Source organism: Plenodomus lingam (genome assembly GCF_022343315.1).
Source record: "Plenodomus lingam strain CAN1 chromosome Unknown contig_23, whole genome shotgun sequence".
NCBI lineage: Eukaryota > Fungi > Ascomycota > Dothideomycetes > Pleosporales > Leptosphaeriaceae > Plenodomus > Plenodomus lingam.
In genome coordinates this window covers 1,456,919-1,481,241 of record NW_027093940.1, presented here as the reverse complement: position 1 = coordinate 1,481,241, position 24,323 = coordinate 1,456,919, and the positions used below count along the sequence as shown (strand labels likewise).

Here is a 24,323-nt window from a genome sequence, read left to right as displayed (position 1 = left end):
ACCTAAGCTACACGCTTGTAGAGAGCCGTGTCCTGTTTATAAGTGGTTATATTGAGAGCATAAGAGTTTAAACAATACCTTAAGGCGGTCTGCCTGCATGCCAAAGACCTCTTGGCTTGAATACAAGATTAAGAAAGAGAAGGCGTGTTGCAGGGTAATAGAAACTTGGCATGAGTAATGGCTAGTCATGACGCAAATTACCCTTTGTTTACAACTGTTGTCCTCCTCTCCCTTCTCATGTTTCAAGAAGCCTTTTTAGATGTAAGGTAGCAGAATTCACAACACGCATGTGCATCACCATGACTTGATCCGTGCCCTCTCAACACCCTCACGATAAAGCCAGAATAAGGGTGGGGACTGGTTTCGCTATCTATAAATGCGTGGCATCAATGCAATGTGGTATAAAAGAGACCATGATGAAGATTTTGTGTCCATTCGAATTCTCTGGGTATTCCGTTCATCCATTCGTACGTATTCTGCCCATTCCAGCATGTACAAACTAAGTCGTATCAACAGCGCCATGATCTGCCTAGCCTTGTATCAAAACTGTACTCTTGCCATGACCACTCCAAGACAATGCCTACAATTCTTTTGGCCTGATCCACTCTTACAAGAAGTACTCACCCCGCCCCCCACGACCGGCAGGAACAGCGCGCTTATGATCCGGTACCGCAGAGAATATTTGGAACTCTGGCTTAAGGTCTTCTCCAAGATTCATAATGGAAGCTACGTTTCCACAACGATAGCAGTAGTTGGGTGCAGACCAGACGGTGACGACGTCTTTGTCCTCGAAATGATATTTGTAGCCTTCGTTGACTAATTGATGGGCACGTGCAATAAGTTGTAGACCGTTCACATGGTTGAACTGTTGCAAGAGTCAGTGGATTGGTGTGAGAGATGACGATACCGAGTAAAGCACGTACCTCGGATGATACTTTGTCGCCGAATAGCCAGCCTGCGCCTCGAGGCGACACGGCCCATGTATCCACGTCTTCTGGATCACTCCACACCAAATCGCAAAAGGCTCCCTCGTGGGGAATCTCCTGGGCTCGTGCCACAACGCGGATTTGGTCCAAGGTACGGATCTCGGGGCTCAGTCCACCATGAACACAAAGCACCTTGCCATCAACAATGGCTGCCAGTGCAAGGAAGTCGAATACCTGACAGCAAGCTTTCCATACGGAAGCATTTCCGTATTTTGTTTGGCATTCCTCATAGAAGCCATATACTTGGGTGATTTGCCGCGACTCGTGGTTTCCTCGAACAAGCGTGACTCGGTCAGGGAATCTAGTCGTGTTAGTACGAGGGCTACAAGCAGTATTGCGGCGCAGGCCTACTTTGCTTTCAAGCACATGAGAAGCGTGAAGGTTTCCAAGCTGAAGTACCCTCGATCGACGAAATCGCCCAAGAAGATGAAGTTTTGCTGGCCATTGCCTCCTACGGTATTCTTTGTCGATCCTGCATCAGACGCAGATCCAGTACTCCTCCTGTCGTGCACACTCCTACTTCGACCTCGCTCTTCTTCCTCATCCTCCTCACCCTCGTCCTCACCGTCACCCCCAGGGGGGCTGGTAGGGCCAATGTAGTTGGGGTCGCGCTGGAATCTACGTTTCATCTTGCGCTTGACCTTGGGATCCGTTATACTGGTTGGCGGCTCCAAGTCGGCCGGGTTAATAGTGCTCGGTAGGGTGACGGGTGGGGAGAGTGGTGCGGCGGGAGCGTCGTTGGGCATGCCACCCGCTACACGGAAGAGCTCTAGCAGATCGTAGAATTGGCCGTGGATATCGCCACATACCGTGACGGGTGTTCGCACGGGCTGGATATTGGATTCTAGGCGCAGTTGTCAGCTTGATGTCCTGAACTGAAGCTATGCGCGTGCGAAATGAACAACAGGTCCTATTATAAGATTGAGGCGCGCGCGAGACCAACACTCACCTTCCATCAGGCACTCCTTGACGATCTCACAGAGCCGCTTCATATCAGCTTCGGGCAGGTATCTGCATAGTTTGGCCTGCTCCAGCCACTCGTCAGGCCCTGCGCCCTTTGCGAGGCGTGCTGGGCCCGGTTGCGGGACATCGTTGTCTTTTGGCATCTTGATCGATTGATTCTGTTCTGAGTGGAGACGGCGAAGGAGAGGAGAGCTGGGGCAGAGATGGTGTATGCCAGACTAGAAGCGCGGCAATGGCGGCGGCGAAGAGAGGCTTCGTGTGACGGTGGGGGTCCTCCGGCGTGGTGTGGTGGTGGCCTGGGGTATCATGGGTTGCAGTGAAGGAAGAATGCACGTGGAGACGTCGAGATTGAAGAGGGGCGGTTGTGTAGTATAGTAAGTGTGCAGGTCCGGCAGCGAATGTGTACACAGACACGTACACAAACACAGACACAGACACATATATATACACACATACACACGCACACGCACACACACACGTCCAAGTCGATGTTTTGGGGGGTGGGGGGGGGGGGGGGGATTGGTTAGGGGATGGATGGATGGGACCTTCACCACTTGCAAAACCCCAACCCCCCCCCCCGGCCTGGTGGGGGCCGCAGGCGGCAGCTCCATGGTGGTCCTCCGTCGGCGCTTGCGGGGGGAGGGAGGGGAGAGAGTGGCCGGTGAACTGCGGCCGCGCTGTGCTTGCTCTCTGCACTTGCTTGCCCGCTCCTCTCCCATTTGATTGCACGCCTGCCTTGCCCCCCATATGGTACACTGCACTGCGTCATAGCCCGTCCATCGCATCCATCGTAATCCTCACTTCACCCTGCCCGAATGCCATCGCCCGTCTTCGCTACTGGCAGTCCAAGCACAACCTCAACAACGTCAACAACTCCACGAGAACAAAGAGCAGCAGTCACGTCCGTCAAGGCTCTTACTATATAACCGCCTCTTGTCCCTAGCACCCTCCCAATGTGGGTCCCTAGCAGTGACATACGCCGGCCTGCTTCCCACTGTGTGCCCTCACTGCCCTAACCTCCTCGACCTCGACCTCGACCTCGCCCTCTTTCTCTCCCCTCTCCGTTGCGGCTCCCGTCTCGCAATCTGAACAACGGCACGAGACTGGCCAGAGCAATCATCTTTCAAGAATCAGGCCAGGCCACAAGGCGCAGAAGATTCGACAGCGGTCTCACCCCCGTTCCCTTGATCCTACCACCACTCGACCAGCTAGACACTCCCGTTGACTGCCAGCCGCCATGGGCCCCCAAGGCGGCGCCAATGGGGTCATACCCGTATCACTTCTACAAAAGAATCCACCCGGCCAGACTCCCCGCGGCCCCAAAGCTGCCCAGCCGCGTTTGAAGCTCATCTGTCGACGCCTTCCGCCGGGCCTGACCAAGGCCGAGTTTGAGGCCGTCCTGGGCGCAGAGTGGAAGGTGGGTGCAGGCAAGATCGACTGGCTCAACTACAGAAAGGGCAAAATCTCCACTGAGTATGACCTGTATCCAGTCATGGTATCGCGCAACTACTGATACTGATGCAGTGCCGCCAAGCCGTCTCGCCCATCGCGCGCCTACATCCACGTCACCAAGCAGGAACATATCAGGGTGTTGGGCGACCTCGTGCTTGCCTCCACCTTCCACGATGCAACCAAGTCCTGGCAGGACCCCGCGCTGGTCGGTCCTCCCACGCTCGAATATGCGCCATACCCCAAAATGCCGGGCGGACGAAGACGAAACGACAACAGACAGGGCACCATTGATCAAGATCAGGAATTCAAGGACTTTCTCGAAAGTCTTACAAACCCCATCACCAAACCCATTGCCCCGGAAAATGACGTGCAGAAAGATAGGGTGAAGACCACCCCTCTGATTGAAGCGCTGCGTGAGAAGAAGGCCAATCGTGAGAAGCCCAACGCCAAGACTGGCCGACAGGCTCGCGCAGACGCCAAAGAGGATGCTACGGACAAGAAGACAATGCCCAAGTCTGGCAAAGAAAATGCTCTGAGCACCGGAGACAAGAACCGGCGCCTTAATAGGGGCGAAAAGGCCGAAGCAGCAGTAAAAGAAGCCGTTAAAATCGCCCATAAGCAGGCATCATCCTCCAGGTCTTCTACACCTGGTGCGGCCAACGACAAGAGCTCGGTCAGCCCTGCTCCAGAGCGCAAGCGAGGCAATGTCGCGACAGTCAAGTCCATGTTGCAGCGAGACCTTGGTGTCGGCCCGGCCCCGAATCGCCGGCGTGGAACGAAGCGTGAGGTCGGCCCTGCCGTTCCAGATGCTGCGTCTCAGGCGAAAGAGGCAGCAACCGTAAACGACAAGGCCAAAGAAGCTCGCACAGCTCAACCTGCTTCTTCTTCCCCCGCGGCGGATAAGACCTCACAAACACAGAAGAAGGAACGACCAACTCGTGCGGAGCGACGTGCCTTCAAGGCTGGCACAACAGAGAAGCCTGCTGAGAAGACTGCGCCTGGCGATGCGAAGGTACAGACACCTGCTAAGCATCCAGCGCCCCAAATCCTCAAAAAGCCCCAGACTCCTATTCCACCAAAGGGCCCAGCTGCATCGCGCGTTCCTCCTACTGAGCCTGCTGCCGCTAGAAACGGTACAGCTTCAGTACAAGCTCAAGGCCTCTCGCAGCAGACCGAAGTTCCAGTTACCCCCCATGTGACGCCGCTCCCAAGGTCGGCGCCCCCCTCACCAGCCCCAGCGCCCACGAGCAAGCAAGCATTTTTGAAACATGCAAACCCATCACAGGGTATCACCGAACCCCTTATTGAAGAGGCGATGAAGGCTTTTGGAGGCATTGATAGGGTCGAAATCGATAAACGCAAAGGTTTCGCTTATGTCGATTTTGCTGAGCCTGCAGGTCTTCAGAAGGCTATGGCTGCCAGCCCAGTCAAAATTGCCCAGGGTGCCGTTCAAGTCCTTGAGCGCAAAGAGAAGATTGCCAGAGCTCCTCGTTTTATCCCACCACCAACAGGACCGGTACGCGGTGGTCGGGGAGGATTGGCACCGCGAGGACGTGGAGGACGTAGCGGTGCTAGGGGTGGCGGCCATGTTGGCCTTGGTGCGAGCCCTGGCCCTCAGACAGGCGAATTCACACCCAGTGCAGCAGCCTCTGCGCCTGCGCCTCCTGCAAATACCACGCCTGCTGCTGCATGAGAGCGATGCTATATGTGCACAATGACACAATACGCGGCTCTAGAGACTAGAGAAGAGTTGATAATAATTCCAGGAGTGGCCAGAGAAGATCTTTGGGATACTTCAGTATCTCACGTAGACGTTATAGGAGTTTGCATATAGTGCATTTGGGCCAGGATATTTTTTTTTAGCCACGACACGGCTATCTATCATGAAGGTTGTGCAGCAAAATAATCGCTTGCATGTAGATATGTCGGCGCAGGGACTAGGGTTGAGAAGTAAGCACAGAACTGATAGCAGAACGTGTCGGTACAGCGGGCTATACTAGGTGGACAGGATGGATAGAGGGGGAGTAGTTTACACGTTGGGATTATCATACAACATACAGCAGGATATCGAGACAGTTAATGAAGTATGGATCCAAGGCTTGATTGGGCCTAGAATCATATCTGAGGTCATGAGCTATTTCTTGCATAACTGTCTGTAGAATTGAGTCGAGGATATTTTGCAAGGAAGAAGTACAGAGTTCAAAAGAGGGCTTGGACAAACAAGAGATGTGTGGCTAATCAATCATCTCTAGGTGTTCTGCAAGACAATCACCTTGAAGGCGATTTGATCTGGTGACGCAATTGGCTTTGTTGTATGGGTTGCAGTGTGTAGAGTGTGCATTGATCTTTGGGCTCGCTCTTGGCAAACAGATGACTAGTAGGTAGGTAAGGTAGTAGAGGTTGTCTAATCAAAGTTCAATATTGTATGCGATGACTTGGCGGTGAATACGAGGAAAACGAACGAGCGGGAGGTGGCGTTTGAGCTCGGGAGCATTCTAAAGGCAGAAAATTCACTGGAGCAAGAAGCTAATGGCAGGGGATTAGGTACTGTATGTACCGTATGTACAGAGTCCGAACGAAGAGACGGCACTTAGGTAGGGTATGGTATGTACGATGTAAGTACGGTACTAGGAGAAATTTCTGGACATTCCCTCGTCTTCAATTGGAACGCTACTACCGGTAAGTGTAGCGTGCCTACCGTTACTCGCGCCCACCCGCCAACCCCTTTCGTACTCTAGCGACAAATGACACAGAGTGAGCTTCGTTCGCTCGCCAGGCCATTCACAAATATTGGTCGTGGGCTATTTTTGGTCCTTCGCTGCATCGTTGTGGCTGGAGTAGAGCGCCTACCCCCTTGCATCCTACCATCTTACTGGCAGGGGTAGGTCGCGGAAGGCACTGTTGTCAACCAAAATTCCAATCGTTGTTACCATCCCATTGTGCCGTCTTGTTCTTTGCTGCCCCACCGCCTCACTAGATCTATTGACAAATGTGTCACAACATGTTTGTTGTAGCTTACCAGTTTACCAGCCCAGCCCAGCCCAGCCCAGCCTACCAGATGGGAACAGAACGGTTAGGAGTCGCGAGCGAGCCACGGTGGCGACACCTAGGTACATACCGGCACGACGGCTTCCGCGTGATACTTGGTCTCTTGCGATTTAGTTACCACCAACCCGAAACTGGCTACTCCAGGGGGCCTTGTAACACTGCTGTACACAGTACTACTCTGTCTGTGGTTCGGGGATGGCGAATAGCGCAGCACGGAATAGGTCGGCTGAGGGCTGGAGAAAGGCATGAAATGGAAACAGAACAGAGCTTCTCTCCCACTTGCTCCGACGTCAAGCTAACTAGGGGGACGCAATACAGCCTTGGCCATGACCAGAAGGACGCCGCATGTCTCCTCTCTCTTCCGCGCTTCGAGACCGCTTTGCTGTGTCAAAACGGGACCTTGCCAATAGAGCTTGCTGCACACTGGCCATGGTTAGTTAGTACATGAGCTCACCATGCCCTTGAGCTCTTGGGTGGTTCTTTGTCTAGGCCACTACTGATGCAGTACAAACACGTTTGTCTCGCTCGTGTCCATCAATCCTTTGTCTCTGACTTGGTAATGTTTGCGATTGCAGTTTTACTAGTCGGCCATCTCCCCATCCTATTTTCCTGTTCGTCATTCGTTGATCAGCTCTCCATCTTCCATCTGCCATCTTCGAAATAAATCACATCATCTCATGTGCCACCTTGCAGGGCTGGGAGTGCTGCTCCTTCCTCTAACAGCATTGTTCACCTCTGCTCTGGCTCAGAGCGCATACACATCGTCAAACAACGAGAAACCAAAAGACAACAATGCCGACTGTAGCTGTTATGTTGTCAATTCCGGGGACGACTCAAACACCCCGTCCTACTTCCAGTATTACCGCTTCTACGACTTCCGCAACCTGCCTGACGCTATGAGCGAGGCACCACCGCTTCTCAATGACACGACCACTGCCGGCCTTGAGCCAGTCTGGCAGCCCAACCTGTTCAACAGTGCTGCATGGAATACCGACTGGAATATACAAAATTGGAGCAAGCCAGCAACCGACGACTTCCCTACGCCGATGAACAACTCGCTGGCTAACGTCTACCTCAAACAGGAGAACGACGTGTCCTTCCTGACCCTTCGCACCTCGCGCCAGGAGCAGTACCAGACTGCGGGGGAAATCGAGAATGAACAAAAGAACCTCATGCACGTCTCCATGCGCATGTACGGTCGAGTCCAGGGTGACAAGGGCGCCGTAGCCGGCTTTTTCACTTTTGTCGACGACACAAATGAGTCGGATATCGAGATCCTCACCGACGACCCAACAGATAAGATCCGCTACACAAACCAACCCGCGGTGGACAAGCAGGGCAACGAGATTGCGGCCGCATCCATTGGCCCTACGAATCTGCCTAGCTGGGAGAACTGGCAAACGCATCGCATTGACTGGCTCCCAGAGCACAGCTACTGGTACCTGAACGACGAACAGGTCGGCGCCAACACATATTCGGTTCCCCGCAAGCCCAGCTTCATGGTCCTAAACATGTGGAGTGATGGCGGAGAGTGGAGTGGCAGCATGGATGTTGGTGGCTCAGCTGAGTTCCAGATCCAGTGGATTGAAATGACGTTCAATACAAGTGGGCCTTATGATGGCGGCAAGTCGCGCAAGAGGGCTGCCAAGCGCTGTCAAACCGTGTGCAAGATTGATGATGTTGCGCAAGTGGGCACACCTGAGGTCGTATTCAGAGGTGAAAGTGCCGCCATGGGATTGCGTGTTTCGTGGGGCCTGCTGGCCATGGTTGGCATTATGTCTGTGTTTGCCGTCGTGTGAGGGATGGATGTCTGTCTCTAATCATTTGTCGATTTGCATAGCGTTGGCGTTTTCCTTGCTTGCATCCATTGTCGGCGGGCGCGGCCAGCATCACCTAGGTATGCGTCTTCCGCGGCCTCCAATTTCCGGATGCTGAAACGAATGGAATTTTCTGCATTTATGATGGACTTTGTAGCGCAAAGCCATGCATTATCCATTACACATGGCTCGATCCTGGTATGCATGCTGAGTGACTTGTGTGCCCTGTGATTACGGTACCGGTACCGGGATACTATAGCTCACCCTCTCCATCAGTCAGTGCAGCGATGCTCAGTCGACTTTGTCTCGACGCCAAACACACCGGTACCGGTACCCCGCGCTAATCCTTGATTTACCGAGAGAAAGAACCCCCGGTACCTAACATCAACTTCAAGCCCTGGAGCTCGACCGACAAACATCTTTGTCAGTAACGCCAGCCAAACAATGGGAGCAACCCTAGATAGCGAGACGCTCAAGCAGTACCTGGCCGACAGCCCGCCCACTGTCGTGCCTCTGGCCATCAAACCCCACTTTGACGCATTGTCCGATAAAGAGAAGCTCTACGCTCACCACCTCTCCCTGTTGGTCACTGCCGGTCGTAATGCTGTCCTTGCGCAACCACTGACTCAATGGGCGCCAGTGCCTGCTTTGCAGGAACCCGTATCGTTCTGCGGCAGTGCTCCCCCGAGTCCGAGCCCATCTATGACTTCATCGTCGCCCTCCACAAGCACGCCAAAGGCGACTACCATGCACTCGCCAAAGACGCTGGTCTCTCCAAAGATGAGATCGACGAGTACCTCAATTACGCCGCGCAGTTCCTCGGAAATCTAGGTAATTACAAGTCGTTTGGGGACTCCAAGTTCGTGCCACGTCTCGAGCCTCGTCAGCTAAAGGCGCTGGCGACCCTATCCCAAGATGCACTAGCCTTGTACGAGATATTCAAGGGTGCTATCTATGCAGGCAATGACGTTGCAAAGCTTCATCTTGGCTATCCATGCGCAGGACATGTCTCTGCATATTATCCTGATAGCCCAGACATCACAAAAGAGGAGATCGCGGCTGTAAGCGGCTTCCTGGAGAGCAAGGGCCTCCTACCAGAAAACACAAGAGTCAGGAAGACCAGCCACGGCTTCGACGTTTTGATCGCTTCAGCCCTGAATGAGCCCTCTCCCTCACAAAGAGACCTGGCGGAGAGCAAGTGGACGCTTGAGGATGGGACGACCCTTAGTCTCGTCTTTGGCGATTACACAAAAGAAATGGTCACCATCGCACATAACATTGATGAAGCAAAGAAGTATGCGGCGAATGAGAATCAGATCAAGATGATGGAGGAATACTTTAGGAGCTTTAGTACAGGTTCGCTCCAGGCGTTTAAAAGGAGTCAAATGGCTTGGGTACAAGACAAGGGCCCGCAAGTAGAGTCTGATATTGGCTTCATCGAGACATACCGCGACCCTCACGGCATCCGTGGCGAATGGGAAGGCTTCGTCGCTATGGTGAACAAGGAGCGGACCAAGGCTTTCGGCATGCTTGTCAAGCAGGCTCCACAGTACATTCCACTCTTGCCCTGGAACAAGGACTTCGAAAAGGACAATTTCTTAAGCCCAGACTTCACGTCGCTTGAGGTGCTTACATTTGCTGGTAGCGGGTGTGTATTCCCATCCAACCAAGTGCACATTTCATTGCTAACATCACCACAGTATCCCCGCGGGTATCAACATTCCCAACTACGACGACATCCGCCAAAACCTTGGCTTCAAGAACGTCTCCCTTGGTAACATTCTGTCCGCTAAAGCTCCCAACGAATCTATACCCTTCATCAAAGACCGCGACCTCGCAGTGTATCAAAACTACCGCGACCCCGCCTTTGAGGTGCAAGTCGGCCTGCATGAGCTACTTGGTCACGGTTGCGGCAAGCTTCTCCAAGAAACAGAGCCTGGTGTCTACAACTTCGACTTTGAAAACAAGCCCATCTCCCCTCTGACCGGCCAACCCATAACCTCCTGGTACAAGCCTGGCCAAACTTGGGGCTCCACTTTTGGTACCTTTGCAGCATCTTACGAAGAGTGCCGCGCCGAATGCGTTGCCATGGCACTGTCCTGTGAATTTCCCATTCTCGCTCTATTCGGCTTTGGAGACGGTACTCCTGATATGAACAGCGAGGCTGGCGACGTGCTGTACACAGCATACCTACAAATGGCACGTGCAGGAATTGCAGCCCTCGAATTCTGGGACCCGAAGAGTAGGAAGTGGGGACAAGCGCACATGCAAGCTCGTTTCTCCATTCTACGCACCTTTCTCAATGCAGGCGTCGAGTTTTGCCAACTAGAGTGGGAAAAGGAAGATTTGTCAGATCTGACAATCCGTCTTGAACGCGACAGAATCCTCGACCTGGGACGACCAGCAGTGGATGATTACCTGCAGAAATTACATATCTATAAGGCGACGGCAGACGTAAAGGCAGCGAAGAGGATGTATGATGACATAACCGACGTGGAGAGTTTATACGCTGATCTGGTGAGACCGGCTGTATTGAAGAAGAAGACGCCCAGAAAGGTGTTTGTGCAGGCGAATACGGTCGATGTAGGAGGAAAGGTACAATTGAAGGAGTATGAGGCAAGTGCACAGGGAATGGTTGAGAGCTATGTAGAGAGGGAGTATGTCTAGGCTCTGTTTCCAAAATGCCTTGGCCGCTTTGTTTTTTTTTTTGGCAAAGCTCATGAAATGGCGGTATAGGAACATGCATTTTTTGCTCAGAGGTGCTCTACAATTCGCTCTTCCTCCAGGAATGATCCTCGGGTATACCCATTTGCCGCCTCTGCCAGTTCACAATGTGCTCCAAGAAAACCGCCTTAACGCTAAGCACACCCAGAAGAGCGAGCAGCAATATGAACAGTATGCCCAGTCCGAATCCAAAAGCGACCGCGTCCTGTTGTCTGCTGACTTTCCGGAGCCATGCCTTGGTGTCTTCGACTGCAATGTTCTCATCATGCGAGCGTCTAGCGCTCATCATCCCCGGAAGACCATCAAGCGATTTGTGATTCCACCTCTTTTGGAATTCGCCAAGCTCTTGCTTTTCAATTTGTTTCCTCGCCCAGTCATCAATCGTGTCACGATGAGATGTCGCGGCCGCATCCGCATCCGCATCATGCTCATGGGCAACAATGGTAACAGCGTCGCCCGCGCTCTCTACCTCTCCGGCCGTATCAGGGCCACTTGGCGGTACACGGAAACCACAGCTCGTCTGTACTTTCTTCACCTTGAGCACAATAATCGCCCTCGCGCCGGTAATGTCGATGTCGTCACCGTTCTCAGTCGCCATCCTTGCCCGCAGTTGCTGGTAGTACGGGTCCCATTTTTCTATCACTTTGCCCTTGCAAAAGACGCGCAGGACCTGAGACTTGGAGCCGGACGAGGAGAACATGAGGGTTACACGACCATTTTCATAAATGTGCGCGATTGTTTCACAGCCAGAGCCTGTGGCGTCTAAATAGGCGATGGTGTTGGGTCCTAGGACAGCTAGGGTGCGAGATGGGTGGCCTTTGGGGGAAATGTTGATGTGGTCGCCTGCCCAAGGTGCGCTGGCGACATAGAAAAGCGATTGGTTGGTGATGAACTCGACATGGGATGCGTCGAGAGAGTAAGAGAACTTGACCATGTTGTGAGGGCGATTTGCGGGCGTACGTGTTTAGTTTGGGAGTCTGAGCGAATGCCAGGAGTTTTGCGGTCGTCTTGCTTGCGTTTGATTGATTTGTTTGTGTGTCAATTGCTTATCATGTGTATGTGTGAGGTGTGCGAGAAAGAAAGGCAGAAGTTCATGTCTGGGATTTGATATTTATCTGTTTGCGGACTAGCCCCCTTTTAAAGTTGACTCGACGACGGTGATTTCACGGTTAAACTTTTTGATGAATGATTGAAGGTCACAAAGACAAAGGTCACGCCAACGCCAATCCTTTTGCCAATTGCCATTGCCATAGTTGACCACGCCCATCCACACGCACGCCCATTGTGCAGACTGCCTTGGACGACCGACTGCAGTCTGTCCATCCAACCCCCTTCCCACCATTGCAACGCCCACCACCACTGTGTATCATCATCTCGCCCTGCTGGTTGCGCCTCGCTGCATCGCCGCCGCCGCCGCCGCTCCGCAAGCCGCACAGCATGTGGCGGTAGTAATGCAAGCTATCTGGCCCCGGGCAATATGGACTCTGGGAACCTGCAGGTGCATATCAACCCTCCCTCAGCCTACGCCAACACCAGCACTAGAACCAAAGTTCCACCCCGCAGTGGGCAGAAGAAGCACGCAACTATCGGCCACACGGGCATTCAGCTGGTCAACACCACCACGAGCTCCTCACACAACCATCGCGACCACGGGTGAAAATGCCGATGTGACGGCGAGGCAAACAAGGGACAAGCAATGGGAACAGGCCTTGGCCCATCTCAAAGATGAATCCAATCGTCACATGCCCACAAAGAGGGCTCTGCATGTTGACCAGGAGCTCGTCTCTTATGGCGAGCTGTCTGAAAGCGTCGATTGGGATGCCGTCCAGGACGTGGCAGGTATGGACTTGGTTGATGACCATGTTTTGCGTCAGAAGGAGGCGCAATCGCACGACGCTGTCACCTCAGCATGGGACGACCTCCGCTATGATTCGCGCACGCCTGGCGCACCAGCACTCGAATGGCCTGCCAATACAGGGCCTGGACTAGTGAGGCATCATCTACCCCCTCAGTCGCTATGGGCTCCGGATACCATGCGCTTGACAGCCATGCGGCGGCGGCATACTTGGAAGAAGATGGCTCTGCAGGAGCTGTCGACGGGTCTTTTGATCTATTCATTGCTCAGCCAGGCAAGCATCGCACGTTTTTCCAAAGCTCTGTCCGGCTCTGGCATTGTCTTGTCTCAGCATCTCGTAGACATTGCTTCCATGACCGAAGCTCAAGTTCGAAAGGCACGCGCAGACATCATCCAGCATCTAGAGAACATACACTCAACCGACGTGAGATCCACAAGCGAAGAAATAGCCAAAGTCAGAGTACCTGTGCGTCAGCCTGCGATACCAAGCTACAATCAAGACGCCGATGGTGATTTCCACGCCATCTGCCAGCAGATGAATCGAAGCATCAAACAGCTTCTAGAGCAAGTACCCAGAGGCAACGATCGAGCCGAAGCGCTCGCAGTGGCCAAGATATGTCACAACCTTTTAGTATCTACTGCATCTCCAGACTTACAGACATTCAATATTCTATTGCTAGGATTCAGGCACATACGTCGCCCCAAGATGGTCGATAGCTGCATTGCAGCTTTCTCTGCGCAAAAGATCCGCCCAAACGAAATAACGTGCCGTGAGATCTTGGACCACTACACATATGAGCGCCGTCCAGATGACTTTTCTCGCTTTGTCGCGAAGATGAGAGGCGTAGGCGATGCTCTCATGCTTGCAAACCCCGCCATCACAATCAACGAAGCTAGTCATGATCGCCTCGCAAGACTCAGCACAGAAAAAGTATACCAGAAAGTCCATCCCACACCAATAGTCTTTGGCAGTCTAATCGGCGGCGTCTTGAAGTTCGCCGGCTTTGATCGCGCCCTAGACATCTACTACGAGATGAAAGCTGATGGCTGGGGTCTGGATGTTCAAGGCTTGACCCGTCTTCTTGGAGATTGCGTCCGTCGCGGTGATTGGGAGGGCGGCATATATGTTTGGGAAGAAATCAACGGAATCAAGCACGAGGCGTCGGCGAAAGCTATGACGAGGGCGTACTACCACATGCTCAGTTTATGCTCGATCACGAGGAATACAGTTGCGTTCAACCAGATTTTAAATGAGATTGTACAAAGACGACTCGATCGCAAGAGTATCATTGCAGCAGCCACGAAGCAGACCAAATGCATGCAGAAGAAGAATGAGTATCTTGCACCAGCTTGGGCCGCAGATAATGTCCTCATCGCGGTATCCGATTACCTTGATGATGCAAAGGCAAGTCTTTATGACGAATATCCCCATCAGGGTGGGCATTCGGATGATGCACAGGTGGATGGGGCACCTGCACAGGAGCAAGAGGGGCAAAAGAGTCCCGAAGATTTGTGGGCGTCGTGGGTTGAGGCTGAGTTTGGGGAGAAGCCGAAGACCCCTGAACTTTAGATTATGAATATAGACCCTGAAGAATAAATAAAGATTTTGTCGCCGTTGTAGGAGTAGGTGAAATCGTAATAGGACACTACATAGCATGATTACTTCCACCTCCCGTCCTGCAGACATTGCCGCTGCACTGAAAAACTGCCGGCAGCCGAGCATCAAAATGCCTTCTACGAACGCTCCATAGAACTAATTCCCACGCCTCCCTTTGACACAGCCTTCGAGATACCGAAATCAAGTGATGCGTTCGACCCTAGTTCCACCTAACTCTTATCTGTGCACGGTACGTTGGCTTTTCCAACCGCTCCGTCACAAGGTTGCAATATTTGCCAAGACGATTTTTCGCTTCAGGTCATCTATGTAAATTAGCCATCCTAATTGCATCTATCGACCGCGCTTCCGACCTTCCCAATGAGTATGTTCGAGGATAAGTGAGCACACTGATAGATGGCGAATAGTACATGGCGGAATGAAGGGCAAGGTGGCTTCGAGACACGAAATGTCCTGTCGATGGGGAGCATATTTGAATGGTTGGCTAGTAACACATAGATGAGTGCACTATAGGTCTTCAAGACGGCGATATTGGCCGATGACTCCTTAAGCTGACTAATGACTTAGAGTTGCGTATCAAACATGAGGTTTGAAGCTTTCAGAATGGGCATTTGAGATAGTTCGGGCTCTAAGCAATTGCTCCAAATTGTCCAAGATGGGTATGTACTATAAATTTTACGAGCAGCATGTGCCGTGTCAGTATTGGGTTGCCAGAAGAGCGCATATACAGGTTATGAAAAATGATGTGCTCGCCGAGATTGAGCTCTCGTTAGTGGTTGAAGTATACTATAAAAGTGTGCAAAGGGATATGTATAACGCCTCATCAATCAGCGTCAACAGGGCACGAGATGATTATCCAATTGCTCTAACATTAGATAACGGCAAATTGCAACTGATTGAAAAATACGCCGTGCGTCTAATCGAGCAGTATTCCACACATGTCTACTTTCCATCTCGACGTCATGTCACCGTTTTCACCCATTACAGCATACTCCAAGCTGGAACAATCAAGGATCCACCAGCAGAGAAGTTTTGTCCTACCTATCATCGACATGGTGTTGATTATTGTTGGGCTAACATACGGAGGAACTGCCGTATCAAACATCAAGGAACAATACCAATCAGGACAATTCTTCCAAATTTAAAAATTCTAGACCTCGGATGCGTAGTGCTCATACGATAACCTGTAACTTGGAACGCACCATTTACTTTATCATTTCCTTTCGGTAGTAGATGGTAATATTCCAGCCCTCGATAGATAGAGTATCTAAGGCCCAAGCCACATTTATAGTAAAGGCCCAACCAGAGCTATAGCTCGGAGCATGGGCTCTGCATTTCCTTCATTAAATTTCGTTACAATCGTGTGCCAAGATGTATTCTTACGAGCGGTGGCTGCACTACCTTTGAAAAGGAAGACCACATAGTTTATATATATTGCGCGAACCGAAATTGTTGGCCTCTGATAAAAGATTCTTCAACAGTCGCAGAATGATAGGCGAAGGTGGCAAAAGAGTAATGGCATGGTTGGGGCGGTATATACAGAGCGTTACGCCTTGGTGGTGCTGTTGGTATTCTACGATTCATCAGACTTTTTATTCTTAGACAGTGCCCGAGCTTGTCTTACTAGTAGATAACAATAACGATTCCGTCAGAAGATATCTCCTATATCAAGGGTCATACATAGATCAGTATGCAGTACAGACTAGTCTCGATACTGGCTACAAGTGCTCTGATCACTGCCACTATTGCCCTACCTCTTGAGGTAAATACAAAAAAGGAGCATTCATATAGCGACTTTCTTATACTGAAATGCATCAGACAATTACCGGAGGCTCAGCAGACACTATTGAACTCGGCAAGCCCTCGACAGTAATTACCTGGGGCAAGAATAAGCGCGAAGGCTACGACACAATCACAGAGCGCGACCCAACCGCGGTCGTCACATGGAGGAAGCGCGACAACCCTGCCGACACCATCGAGCTCGGCAAGCCTGGGACAGTTATTACATGGGGCAAGAGAAAGCGTCATGGGCCGAAGGACACCATTGAATTGGGGGATACGAGTGCGGTAGTGACATGGGCAAAGGAGAAGCGCGATGCGCCCAAAGACACAATTGAGCTTGGAAAACCAGACAATGAGGTTACATGGGGTTGATAAGTGTTGGCTTGGTGAGGGTTTAGGGTTGAAGTCAGGTCTCGTTCCAATCTTATTGTTTCTAGCTCTTCATCTGCTTTGGCACACCACAACTGGCTAAGCGCGTCGAATCTCCCACTGCACATTCGTGATGCTCACTTCTTCGCCAGACTTCTCATCATAGTCAAACCACTCGCCGTCACTGAGATCGATGCCGGTGAAGTTGGTGACCGTCTCTGCGCCCTTTGCCTCAAAATCTCCTTCGGGCTTGAACTCTGTGAACTCGAGCCCTCTGCAATCGAATTCGAGTATGTTGACCGTCTTGGGTGGGTCAGACCGTTCATATATCGTAGGGGCGGCTTTGATGCTCGCAGAGTGCTCTCTCTAGTGGGCAAGGTCAGCGCACGACAGAAGGGAGAGAGGGGGTAGGGGCAGCAAGACCTTACAGTTTTTACACCTCCAGACAAAGTTGGCCTCGCCCTTGCTGCCGCTGACCTCGTTCTGTTCGAAGCGGTTGAAGGAGACGTCGTTGGGATGTGTCTCGCGACATGAGGTGCACTGGACCTTGAATGTGTAGAAGAATGGCGCGTCTGCGGTATCGTGGGGGCGGAGGTCCGTTACCCTGTGCCAGGTCCACCACCATCAGCGTCAGGCGGGGGAGAGGGGGAGAGGAAGAGGAGAGGGGGAGTGCGCGTAGCAACATACCCATTGAGCTCTGCTTTGAGGGCTAGCGCGAGCACCATGATGAAGACGGGAATATGGATCGTGGTGAAGGTCCCAGGTCCTGCTCTCCAAGCGGCGGGTAGGCGGGCGGTGATGCGGGGGATGCGATGCGAAGAAGGGAGCGTTGGAAAGTCGGTGTTGCCCCCACCTTTCCCCTCGCCGCCCTTGGTGACGCGCGCCGCCCCTCCACCTATGTGCCCTGGCCCCTCCCGGTACATGATATGTAGGACGGTCAGGTACGTACTTGTGCTCATAGGTACCATGTAGAGTAATCCTGCATACGAGAGTAGGTACCAGCAACTGCTAGTAGGAGTACTACTATTGTACGGCTGCCGGCTACCGGGCGGCACAGGCACAAGCACAGGACCGGCTACTACGACATGTTGCGTCACCTGCGGTCCTACTGTTACTCTAGGTAGGTCGAGGGGTTGACGGTTTGGTATGTACCATGTACATGTGGAATAGTACTGTAGGTGCTGTGTATGTAGGTACTAGTACTTCAGGCAGCATCATGGCATAGAACATACTACACAGTGGTGCCTACAGGTACCGTACCTTGGGCACGGAGCGCCTACGCCAAGCCACTACCTGATCGCCGCGCTCCGTGCCCGCCGACTTTCTTGCGCTGTCAACTAGACGTAGAGTACGACCGACAACTGCTGGCCGCATCCCACTCCTAAGCATTCACCATCCCAAACCTCGACAATCTCTCGACAGCCTCTTGACATTTTTGAATAACGATCCTGCAAAAACATGGCTGTACGTCGGCTCTTGGAATGGCCTTTGGTGATTTCACCAGTAATGCTGCCATGCCCGCTGACTTTGTACACAGGCCGTCGCACCCTTCAACCCTCGACCGCTGCTCCAAAACCTGTACGTCACGCGCGACCCCCTTTCAGCCAACACAGCTGCCTGGCCCAAGGGAATGCCTCTGACGTGTGATTAGGGTCGACAAAGATATCGTCGTGCGATTAAAGTGGGGCGAGACGGAATACAAGGGTAGACTCGTCTCCGTTGACCTCTACATGAATATACAGCTCTCAAATACCGAGGAATTTGTCAATGGCGTCAGTTCAGGAACGCTTGGCCAGGTCCTGATAAGGTGCAACAATGTCCTCTGGATTGGCAATGCGGAAGAGGTGGAACCCAAGGCCACCAAAGATTCGGCCATGAGCGGTTGAGAAGAATGACGTGACGTGTGAACCAAAGAAGAAAAGTGCAATACGGAGACGGTCATCTTTGTCACCGAGAAAGGGGCTTGATCGTAAAAGCAATAGGCATGACACACGGGAGGACAGCTATGCGCGCGGCGCGACGATTCCGCCGTGAGAGCACTGGTGTGCTACGCGCACAACTGCCTTTGGAACCTCTACGATTGTGCGCATCTTACAGATACATGAAGCCAAGCCGAACTATTCCACCTCTTCCACCATCGTGCCTCTAGTTGTCGTGTCCCTGTTGCCGCCAGGCGTTACATCAAGTCCGCGCAACTTACCCTCCAGCTCAAGATTGGGCCCCAATCTCAACCCTCCATCCCTTATCCTATACAATTTCTTCATCCTCATTGTCTCCAACCCTTCCAAAACACTCGCGGCATGACCCCGTGTCAGCGCATCCCCATCCTCGTCCTTCACCCACCGAATTATCTTTTCGATCTCCCGCTGTTGCATGATATTAACGTCCGCTACGCCACCCCTATCTTCATCAAGAGCAGTATCAAGACCACGCAGAAGACCTAGCAGCACAAGGAGTCCCGCACGTCTTAGCATTGCCTTGCCCCTTGACGTCTCCATAGGAAGCATCGTAAGCACCATTTGCAGCGATGTATCCACCATGGCCTGAGGCAGCAGATCGAGTCTATACTCCAACACAGTAGACAATACGCTTAATGCAGACGTCCGAATGCGTACATCTTCTTCTAGCCCGGTATCTTCCCATTCTCTCAATATGTTGGAAAGTGCGTCTAGTTCTGCCTGATCTTTCGGGTCATGTCCCTCGGGTTCGAGAACGTTAGGGACCGGACCGCCCCATGCTTCTTCCGTTTCTTCCTGTATGCGACGAGAGGCGTTTGAAATTAGGATACGTGAGGTTTGGGTATCATGTCGCCGACCGCGTCGACTTGCTAGGACCAGACAGGCCTTGAAAATTTGGCGCAATGTTTCATAATGTGTTCCCTTATTGCTCGACGGTCCTTGCCAGAGTTCCTGAGAGAGAACAATGGTATGTAGTAATTCTCCGATTCTCAGACGGTAGTCTAGAGATTCTTGCAAAGCCCTTTCCTTCTCCTCGGCCTCTTTGCCGTGACCGGATTTCAGCGACACTTCATCAATGTCGAGAAATGCTTCTGTTATGGTCTTCACAACGAAGGTTGGAATGCGGATTGCTAGAGAGAGGATGACTGGGGCGGCGGCTGTATGGACATATGATTCTGGGTCTGCGAGGGAGCTGGAAAGGAGCATGTGTATTAACGATGGTATGTCGACTACTGGGAAGGCAATGGGATTTCTAATGAGGCTGTGTAGGGTACTGAGAGCCCACACGCGATTGGGAGGATCGGCGGAGGTAATTTCCGATAGAACTGTCTTGAGAGTTGCGCGGTAGTCGCTGAGGGGGTCGATGAATGGAGTCGTGGTTGCTGTTGCAGACGAGTTCAGCGCGCTAATGAGCTGCAAAAGCGTGGATGCGGAGCTCCGGATAAGAGTTGAGATGTCGGCGTTGCTGTGTTGTTGAGTAAGATATGTGAGAGACGGCAGCGTTGTGTTCAGAGCTGCGATAATCTCTGGTGACTGTTGGAATCCGGGCGAAGACATTAATGCGTTCAATATACCGAGCGCGTAGGTGACCAAGTCGTCATCTGTTGTATCTCCACCTGCCGCGTGTGCCTCTCTCTGATCTCCGTCTTTCTGCTTCACAATGTGTTCGAACATTGCGCAGCTTGCAGCCAAAGACTTGGAACCTGCTGGTAGTTTCAACTTGTACCTATCCACCGTGTTTTGGATCAACTGTGCCATAAGTTCGATGATATTTCGCGGACTCCGTGCAAACTTGTCCTTGAACTTGATAGCTAGCATTTCGGAGAGTTTCGCGTCTATCAAGGGTGCTAGAAGATCGGTGTCAGTTTCATAGGTCAAACTCGCAGTTGCCTTCTTCGCGGGGGATAACCATCGCTTTGTGACCATGAGAAAAATGGTGCCGGCAATCGCGTCCGGAATGTCAGCATCTACTAGTAGAAATGCGAGAAGCTCAACCCTGGTACTAAGATTTTCGATGCGAGTTAGGATACTACTCATTGCACTGGGCCCTGATATTTCTCCGCTTCGTCGACGTATTTCTACACCACCATGACTACCGCTGCCAAAGATCCATGAAGTATCTCCATCCCAGAATAGATTCAGAGCGATCTTGTCGACGTATTTAGCCTCGCAACAAGTAGCCAAGTAGCGAGATAGAGAAGTTTGTGATAACCGTGTCCACTCATTGTCAAGGGAAGGTCTTGCCTTGGCGAAATTCAGAAGTGCCCAGAGCGGGAGTAGTAAAGGCCCGACGAGCCGTTTCATGAGGCCAGCGTGTGAGGAAGACGAAAGGATAGCGACAAGTCGCTTCAAAGCTAACTTTAGGTCCAGATCTTGGACAAGTACCTCATCTCCATGATGCATGGTTGGAAATTCTGCTTCAATCTGTTTTGGATAGATCTTCTGGAAGATTGGCATCACAAACAAGTCCCACCCTACCGTACCTGGCGCACCTGTGGTCTTTTTGCTGAGGATCCCATCGGCAATGATCTGTCCCGCTGCTCGAGCCAACTCCTTTCCTGACTCACCGTCAAGGAGGCTCAGGAGTTGAGGTGCGAGACACCGCAGCCATTTATCTTGACGAGTACCTGTCGGCGGCAGAACTAGTAGGCGTGACGCATGGGCAATAGCTTCTATGGGAATGGGTATCTGCGACTGCGGACCCAAGGCGTCTTGTGGTATTTGAGAGGTTTTGGATAGATAGGAGAGTGAAAGAAACTCAATGATATGCCTAATTCCTTTCTCTCGAAAAGGGAGATGGGACAATTCATTGGAGACGACGGGCTTCAACCAGGGCGGGAGGGGCTGTTGCAGGAGCGTGGTCAGAATAGGCAGCAGCCGCGATGTAGGTGTCTCCAGGATGACCCTGTGAAAATCACTTTGATACTTCTGGCGCGTCTTCGGGTTTGAAGTGGGAGAGAAAGACAACTCGGCCAGGGCTGTGACGATATCAGGGAGGACGCGTTGAGAAAGGAGTGGCTGCACACCGGTTCTGTTCTGTTCTAGGATAGGTAAGAGATGATCGATGACCTCGGAAAGCATCTCATCCCTCTCGCCAGTGCTAGGGAATTGCGCACTCGTCACAGATAAAACAGACTTCGGGCGTTGGCTGAAAGCAACACCAGGAGACAGATGCGGTATGATACCGAGTAGCATGACCAGATCAAACAAGCCATACGCGACACCGGCGAGAGATGCATCGTAAGGCGTGTTCACATCGGCCATGAGGTTGGCGGTATTGATGGCTTTCAGATGGTAAATCGCCTGCTTCACCAGCTCGCTGCGATCGAGATGCAAATTCGTATCTCGCGTGGGGCTATTTTGAAGATATGGACCCAGCAAGTTTGCAGCTGCATCTACGGCATCCTTGGTGACGTCCATGGGTACATGCAGCAACGGGTGAACATCAGTTGAGAGTGAAAGAATGAGCCCAAGTGCCAAAGTGGTCGGCCCCGGTGACTCGTTGCTTCCGATCGGTCAGGTGACTTGGCACGAGCATGACCACACGATTGTCACCCTAAATAGCGACGCGTCCCTGAGCACGCGAAGTGTTCTTCTCTTCCCCTCTTTCCACAACACCAACCACCCGACCACTTACGCCTTGCGGCCTCTGCCAGATTGACGTACCAAAGCCTTCCCTTTCATCGTTGCCAGACTCAACCCTTTCGGAGCATCATCAGATATTCTTTGACCATTGTCAACGACGGCGGGCCGGCCGCGCAACACTCCCCTTGATGTCGCCTCTTCTCTCGCTTGTCAACAAGCATACGCGCATGTCACTTTCCACACAGTTCCCGATGCCTGATTTCCATTTGGAATGTGGTTCGCCACGCCTCACCCACTTGCACAAGTCGATACACACCTGAGCCTCTTAGCATGGTCTCAATGGGTCGTCTGCATAGTGATTCGTGCACCTCGATGTTCACATCGAGTTTGTGGGTGAAGAGGATAGGCTCGGATATTAACCCTAATCATCTTTCGGTACCCATCTCGCTTGCTGAGATGGACAGCTTCGCGGTCATGTCGCCGACCTTTCGATTAGCCTCCAGATGCCTGCCAGTTCGCTTTAGCAAACTGCCTCGCAGATGCTGCGCAAAAGGAAGACTCGAGGTACGGGAGCCCCGGCTTTAATTGAGGTTCCATGTGCCTGTTGGGGCGTTAAAGTTCTCTTACAAGAACCACGTCGGCACCTCACCCGTGCAACAGACTCTGGCCAATATGGATAGCTTCACGACGGCTGCTGATATATGAAAAACTGAGGAGATGTCTGACGAGAGCCGCCGGCTACTTTGCTACAAAGACTGGCCCTGGGTTCTTGAATCCGTTGATGCCTGAGTTGTCTCTATTGAGACATCGTACGGAAGAAGCCGCCCCATGTACCAAACAACTAACATGTACCAGCCCGGCCCTTTGAGTGCTTGCGTTGCGCAGAAGATGAGCACGTACTTGATTTCGATCTAGTCTCACACAAGGACATATGACCCTGTTTTGGCTTCGGCTGGCGTGAGATCCACTCGTCGGAAGGGCGTTAGCCTAGCGAGGTCTCGATGCGTTTCAGATTCATATTGTCGACGATGACGGTCCGTCTAGCTCCGGATCTGAAGTTCAACGCTCGACTCTCTGTCGTCGAACTGGACCACATGCGTTGGACATGGTTAGCTTCGTTTGACACCGTACGTTGTCTAATTCGTGCCAATTCATCGCTGAAATCGACGAAGCCACCCGTGCGGCTCTCCAATCAGGATGAAAGTCCTAATCACGCGTCCAACCTTGTTCTTATCAACGCCTTTTGGAAGCCTGTGTCACGGTCCTGGACCAATTGTCACTAGTCACGACAGTGTGATATCCGACCAGTCGCGTCAATTGTCAACATGTAAGATCTGCTTACATATGGATTGGCAAGCGTTGCCCTTTCCCGATCGAACAGTTTCTATAGCTGTTACGACCGACCATGCGGTTTTTGAGGATGTACTTTGTCCGCATCAGAACGCCCTCCAGAATCTGATAAATGATGGAGTGGAATCAAAGACTAGTCTCGGAAAGTCATGCTACCACACTCAGAGAGAAGCGTACGGAATTGACACTCCTGTTCGATTATATCATTGGGCGTTTGTTGCGCGTCCGTTGTGCTATCTTGAATAGAAGGCTATTGACGATTGTCTCCCGACAATGAGGCGATGGTGATGGAGTAATGGGAAGGTCAGTAGTACTGACCAAAGGCTTGACGGCCAACTTCTTTTGCAGCGCGACTATTTGACAGAGCGCAGAACCCGACCGCAATGATCGTCTACTAGAGAAAGCCTTTGTACGGAATAACTTGCGGGAGACATTGGCATATCATGATGGCGCATTCGAACATTGTGCGTTGGCCATGACGAGATGCCTGCTGTGCAAGACTGCCTAGATGGGCCTTTCCAGTGTGAGGTGCAGGCTTAGACCTATCCATCTAGGTTGTCGCAAGCAAGCTCTTGGGTCAATCTGCAGTTATTCAATTCAGCTACTTGATTATCACGTCAAACCTCCGCGCAACTCTTCTATGGCTGAACTTTGGGAGTTCATCTTCAACGTCGGTATGGGGGCGTGTTTCTGCGGAGCAGTAGGCGTATGCGCCGGACTTTGAGGGCAAGGGCTTAAGGGCGGGTGGAAACAATGCCGTTCTCCGGAACGGTCCAATTTTTTTTTCATAAGTACCCCGAACCCTGAGCAGTGGAAGCT

The 24,323-nt window shown here is 52.1% G+C and overlaps 12 protein-coding genes across 12 annotated transcripts; 8 read left to right on the top strand and 4 right to left on the bottom strand.

Moving 5' to 3' along the window:
• Positions 1-352: 352 nt before the first annotated feature.
• IAQ61_006253 (uncharacterized protein) lies at positions 353-2,454 on the bottom strand. Its single transcript, XM_003835673.2, has 4 exons — positions 1,936-2,454; positions 1,338-1,830; positions 924-1,287; positions 353-865 (listed from the first exon to the last, which is right to left on the bottom strand). Exons 1-4 carry the CDS (start codon positions 2,090-2,092, stop codon positions 608-610), a joined length of 1,272 nt encoding a protein of 423 aa, XP_003835721.1. The 5' UTR covers positions 2,093-2,454; the 3' UTR covers positions 353-607.
• A 146-nt stretch (positions 2,455-2,600) lies between these two features.
• Positions 2,601-6,127, top strand: IAQ61_006252 (uncharacterized protein). Its single transcript, XM_003835674.2, has 2 exons — positions 2,601-3,422; positions 3,474-6,127. Exons 1-2 carry the CDS (start codon positions 3,187-3,189, stop codon positions 5,092-5,094), a joined length of 1,857 nt encoding a protein of 618 aa, XP_003835722.1. The 5' UTR covers positions 2,601-3,186; the 3' UTR covers positions 5,095-6,127.
• A 999-nt stretch (positions 6,128-7,126) lies between these two features.
• IAQ61_006251 (uncharacterized protein) lies at positions 7,127-8,248 on the top strand (the record flags this gene model as incomplete). Its single annotated transcript, XM_003835675.1, has 1 exon — positions 7,127-8,248. One exon carries the CDS (start codon positions 7,127-7,129, stop codon positions 8,246-8,248), a length of 1,122 nt encoding a protein of 373 aa, XP_003835723.1.
• A 462-nt stretch (positions 8,249-8,710) lies between these two features.
• On the top strand, positions 8,711-10,933 carry IAQ61_006250 (uncharacterized protein; the record flags this gene model as incomplete). Its single annotated transcript, XM_003835676.1, has 3 exons — positions 8,711-8,847; positions 8,907-9,914; positions 9,967-10,933. The coding sequence occupies 3 exons, from the start codon at positions 8,711-8,713 to the stop codon at positions 10,931-10,933; spliced, it is 2,112 nt and encodes a 703-aa protein (XP_003835724.1).
• Positions 10,934-11,030: 97 nt separating this feature from the next.
• IAQ61_006249 (uncharacterized protein) lies at positions 11,031-11,924 on the bottom strand (the record flags this gene model as incomplete). Its single annotated transcript, XM_003835677.2, has 1 exon — positions 11,031-11,924. One exon carries the CDS (start codon positions 11,922-11,924, stop codon positions 11,031-11,033), a length of 894 nt encoding a protein of 297 aa, XP_003835725.2.
• Positions 11,925-12,441: 517 nt separating this feature from the next.
• IAQ61_006248 (uncharacterized protein) lies at positions 12,442-14,415 on the top strand (the record flags this gene model as incomplete). Its single annotated transcript, XM_003835678.1, has 1 exon — positions 12,442-14,415. The coding sequence occupies one exon, from the start codon at positions 12,442-12,444 to the stop codon at positions 14,413-14,415; it is 1,974 nt and encodes a 657-aa protein (XP_003835726.1).
• A 983-nt stretch (positions 14,416-15,398) lies between these two features.
• On the top strand, positions 15,399-15,605 carry IAQ61_006247 (uncharacterized protein; the record flags this gene model as incomplete). Its single annotated transcript, XM_003835679.1, has 1 exon — positions 15,399-15,605. One exon carries the CDS (start codon positions 15,399-15,401, stop codon positions 15,603-15,605), a length of 207 nt encoding a protein of 68 aa, XP_003835727.1.
• Positions 15,606-16,150: 545 nt separating this feature from the next.
• On the top strand, positions 16,151-16,614 carry IAQ61_006246 (uncharacterized protein; the record flags this gene model as incomplete). The annotated part of the gene is made up of 2 exons (XM_066097114.1): positions 16,151-16,222; positions 16,279-16,614. 2 exons carry the CDS (start codon positions 16,151-16,153, stop codon positions 16,612-16,614), a joined length of 408 nt encoding a protein of 135 aa, XP_065953106.1.
• A 96-nt stretch (positions 16,615-16,710) lies between these two features.
• Positions 16,711-17,772, bottom strand: IAQ61_006245 (uncharacterized protein; the record flags this gene model as incomplete). Its single annotated transcript, XM_003835680.2, has 4 exons — positions 16,711-16,977; positions 17,035-17,215; positions 17,299-17,708; positions 17,764-17,772. 4 exons carry the CDS (start codon positions 17,770-17,772, stop codon positions 16,711-16,713), a joined length of 867 nt encoding a protein of 288 aa, XP_003835728.2.
• Positions 17,773-18,069: 297 nt separating this feature from the next.
• Positions 18,070-18,497, top strand: IAQ61_006244 (uncharacterized protein; the record flags this gene model as incomplete). Its single annotated transcript, XM_003835681.1, has 3 exons — positions 18,070-18,075; positions 18,149-18,189; positions 18,263-18,497. The coding sequence occupies 3 exons, from the start codon at positions 18,070-18,072 to the stop codon at positions 18,495-18,497; spliced, it is 282 nt and encodes a 93-aa protein (XP_003835729.1).
• Positions 18,498-18,728: 231 nt separating this feature from the next.
• Positions 18,729-21,989, bottom strand: IAQ61_006243 (uncharacterized protein; the record flags this gene model as incomplete). Its single annotated transcript, XM_003835682.2, has 1 exon — positions 18,729-21,989. The coding sequence occupies one exon, from the start codon at positions 21,987-21,989 to the stop codon at positions 18,729-18,731; it is 3,261 nt and encodes a 1,086-aa protein (XP_003835730.2).
• A 1,020-nt stretch (positions 21,990-23,009) lies between these two features.
• Positions 23,010-24,012, top strand: IAQ61_006242 (uncharacterized protein; the record flags this gene model as incomplete). Its single annotated transcript, XM_003835685.2, has 4 exons — positions 23,010-23,050; positions 23,141-23,429; positions 23,512-23,727; positions 23,876-24,012. The coding sequence occupies exons 2-4, from the start codon at positions 23,156-23,158 to the stop codon at positions 24,010-24,012; spliced, it is 627 nt and encodes a 208-aa protein (XP_003835733.2). The 5' UTR covers positions 23,010-23,050; positions 23,141-23,155.
• Positions 24,013-24,323: the final 311 nt, after the last annotated feature.